We start from the raw sequence: 4,008 nt of genomic DNA, 5'->3' as shown, positions 1-4,008 counted from the left end.
GCGGTACCGAGCATGTACCGAGTGGTACCGAGCATTTGCATAGCAGTACTGAGCGGTATCATGCATGTACTTAGCAATACCGAGCATGTACCGAGCGTGTACCTAGTTATACCGAGCTGTACAGAGCATGTAACAAGCGGTACCGAGCATGTACCGAGCGGTACCGAGCATTTACATAGCAGTACCGAGCATGTATCATGCATGTACTTAGCAATTTCGAGCGTGTACCTAGTTGTACCAAGCTGGTACCTAGTTGTACCGAGCTGTACCTAGTTGTACCGAGCGGTACCGAGCTAGTACCTAGTTGTACCGAGCTGTACCGAGCGGTACAGAGCAAGTAACTAGCGTTGCCGAGCGGTATCCAGCATATACATAGCGATATCGAGCATTTACATAGCGGTATCGAGCATGTACCTAACGGTACCGAGCATACCTGTTAAGTTGTAAATTCTTGTAAGAAATAGTCGTGCAAAACAACAGAGCTATGCGGAACAGACGGAGGTTGCAAATCAGAGTCAGTTGGTAAGATTTTTTATTGGAACAGACGAAGGAGGGGGCGAATTTGGCAGAAGCACTGCTCTGCGGGATGATTCGGCAGAAACAACGACTTCAACTTCGGGACATATTCGGCTGGATTTGGCGGAAGCAGCGAATGCAGCAAACAGAAAACAGAAAACCTTCGACTTCGGGATAGATTCAGCGACCTCGACTTAGGGACTGCGGGATGTGTTCGGCGGATGCAGCAAACAGAAAATCTTTCGTGAAATTAGGGCAATGAATAGTCGTTTATCTTAAAATATAGATATATTTTTAAATATAAAAAATATTCATAAGTATACCGAAATTTAAAAACAATTTGGAGCGCTATTTTGTGCCATGCGCAATGCGCCATGGCTCACATGTGGCGCAAATAGCGCGCGCTAATTTAAACACATGCGCCTCGCCATGAACATGGCGCCGTAGGTGCGCCGCGGCGTGCGCCATGACGCGCGCTATTTTGCGCCATTGACAGCCATGCATATGATGCCTCGGCTCAGCATGAGAATATTTTATGAATTATAGAGTACATATTCTCATGAAACATTTCAATGCAAGCAAAGCCCAGAGCCATTGAAAAGCTTGCAATCAGAAAGAGGACCAACCGACAAATGCATTATCATATGTGACACTAGCGAAATTACTCATGACATCCATGTAGCATACTTTCACCATTAATAATTAATCCAACTGTCTGAACAAGTTCTTTGGTACAAAAATGCACTCCCACTTCAACAAGAGCAATAGATAGTGGAAGGAGACACCCTTGAGCACAAGCTACTCTAAAAATCTTAGATAAGCCTCCCAAGTAATAGACTTCTACTCTTCGTTCATATAGCAGGTATTAATTTTTTTTATTAGTAATGAAAAAAATATAAGTTTTACTTAGGGGAATTTGTTCTATATTTATCTTCAACAAATATTTGATTCCAAATCAACACTTACAGAGTAAGTTCTTACTTGAAATTCACCAAAGCATAGTCCCTTAGTCATAAAATTCATCCAAAACCCCCTACTAATAACCATGCCCTTGGGCTTCTCTAACACATGAACACTGAAAGATCAAGCCAACACTTGGTGAGAAAAACTCTCAATATCAATCAACCTAAACGAATCAAGCATCTAGGTTAAACGATTTACTATATAGAGATTCATAGCCGCAATGTTGAAAACTAAAGAAAGAATTAACTTGATTTGATGATAGAGGTCGATATCATTACAATCTAACAAACTGTCATTCTACACATCATTAAGATCATCATCATCATTAAGTTGATGGACTAGAAACCCAACAGGCACCTTATTGAGATCATCATATTGAGAGGCAATATGACCTTTCATATTGAGATAAATTAAATAAATATTACCATCTATAATTATAATACAATGAAAATATATGGTTTGCCATTCCTCAACCAAAACAGTGTTCAAGGATTTAGGTAGCAACATTTGGCACTTTTTTTGTCCTTATACCTGGACATAAATTTGTGGTATTAACGAATAGTTTTAATAAAAAATACTATTTTAATATTTTAAAATATAATTTCAATGAACAAGTTAATTAATTGATTCAGTTAATAAAAATAATTTTAATAATGAATTATGTATTATTACTTTAATTGTAAGAATATTTTAAATTACAAATACTTGCTTATATATATATGCTTCAATTTATTTCAATTTAACTACTATTTTATTATAATCATCTAACTCAGCTATTAATATTTAATTGATGCATCAAGTGAATTAATTTATACTGATTATTCCCAAAATACTTTCAGTTTGTTTTTATGTTATATCACAGAATGCAGGGGCAAGTAATTAGTTAATAAATAAGACATCAACATTCTTAAAGCAATAAAAACAAAAGCTTAAGTAGATCCATGAAACCTGAAGAAGAAAAGCTCAAGTGGTTTCGAGAAACCTGAAGTAGAAATTGAGTTAAACTGGGGATCACAGTCTTCTTGCTGAAGAGAAATTTGCCTAAGAGCAGCATTACCCCGATCAACCACTAACAAAGAGCAAGTTCTTGCAACATAAACAATGTCAAAATCATTGGAAAACTTAGCATCCTCGCTCGGCCCATCTCTATATCCAGCAACATTTGATTTTCCTCCAGCAATTGTAGTCACTCCTGAAACAAGAAGATTCAAATCCATCACAAAAAACTCCTCTACAGAAACAAATTTACTTCCATGACCAAAATTTCAAGAATCATATTTCAGATTCAATCACCTGACTCTCCAATCTTTCTAATAGCAAGATTAGCAGTATCTGCAACATATACATTGCCCTTCTCATCCATGGCAACACCCTTTGGATGAGTAAACCGAGCATCACTAGGTTTACCATCTACATGCCCTGAGTAGCCCTGAAAAGACCCAGCAACTAACCTTGCCCTGCTATCTACAATCAAATCAAAGCACGCTTATATTAATCAGAAACCACAAGCACTATACTCAAATCAAACCTAACATAGTAGATAGAAAGCTTACATTGGGACAATGGCGGAGTGATCTTAACTATGTTATTATTCTCAGAATCTACAGCAAAGAGCTCTCCCTCCGGAGAAACCCGTATGGTGTAAGGAACAATCCCGAGCTTGTTTCCATCCACAAGTGTTTCCACAAAATAACCATTCTCAAACAGAGGAGCATCTCCATCTGCATAAACAAAATGTGAAATAGATTACCCAGAAACCTAACCAAAATTCAAAACCCAAAAGACCACATAGAAAATAACTCACCTGTTTCCACTGCCTTGGGTGAAGTCCTCGGCCACTTGAGAACGGGAGAGAAGTTCTTGAGATGCTTCATAAGAACCGCTGTAATAGAAAGGTGAAAAACGAGCATTAGTGTAAAGGATCTACTCAAAGTCTGCATAAAGGTGGAAATGTGCTTCACTTTTTTCACCTGTGGTGGTGGCTTCGACTGTCCAGTCTAGACGGGAAGAAAAGATGAGGACGAGGAAAAGAAGGGATCCTCTCATGGTGCTGCGTCTTCGCTTCTGAGGGAGAAGAAAAACGGGAAGGCCGAGGTTGCTTTCTTCGTCGGAAAAGGGCTTTGGAGGAGGAAATGATAGAGAGATGAAAGAGAATCAGATGGGAGAGGAGGGCTTAAGCTACTGCTGGGAAGGGAGCGGACATGGAGCCTACTGCTTTTTGGGGAACAAGAATGGAAGAGAGTGAAGCAAGGAGGAGTGACCGTTTACCCATAGCGGTGAAAAGTAGCTCTTTTGGGAGCGCGTGGGAGATGAGAAAGGAGGAAGAAAAGGTTAACATGGTAATTAAAAAATATATTTATTTGTTTAAAAAAAGCACATGATATTTTTATCAAAATTTTTTTAAAAAAAATTAAATTTAAATTTATTTAATTTATTTTAAATAAGTATAATATTTTTTTAATATACTTTTACTCATCAAAAGATTTTAAATTTTACAATATCAAAATTTGGTTGAAATATTTGACCTAA

General features: G+C 37.8%; 1 protein-coding gene across 1 annotated transcript in view; it reads right to left on the bottom strand.

The window, feature by feature from the left end:
• Window positions 1-3,803, bottom strand: part of LOC110092052 — a 19,535-nt gene extending 15,732 nt beyond the window's left edge. Inside the window, exons 1-5 of the mRNA XM_028697762.1 lie at window positions 3,450-3,803; window positions 3,284-3,361; window positions 3,033-3,200; window positions 2,773-2,943; window positions 2,462-2,671 (exon numbers count right to left, since the gene is read on the bottom strand). Of these exons, the coding sequence (XP_028553595.1) occupies window positions 2,462-2,671; window positions 2,773-2,943; window positions 3,033-3,200; window positions 3,284-3,361; window positions 3,450-3,525 (703 nt within the window). The 5' untranslated portion in view covers window positions 3,526-3,803. The remainder of the gene's footprint in view (window positions 1-2,461; window positions 2,672-2,772; window positions 2,944-3,032; window positions 3,201-3,283; window positions 3,362-3,449) is intronic.
• Between the last annotated feature and the right edge of the window lie 205 nt (window positions 3,804-4,008).

The sequence above is a fragment of the Dendrobium catenatum genome, unplaced genomic scaffold, assembly GCF_001605985.2.
Source record: "Dendrobium catenatum unplaced genomic scaffold, ASM160598v2 fragScaff_scaffold_993, whole genome shotgun sequence".
Lineage (NCBI taxonomy): Eukaryota > Viridiplantae > Streptophyta > Magnoliopsida > Asparagales > Orchidaceae > Dendrobium > Dendrobium catenatum.
This window is presented reverse-complemented; position numbering and strand designations above follow the sequence as displayed.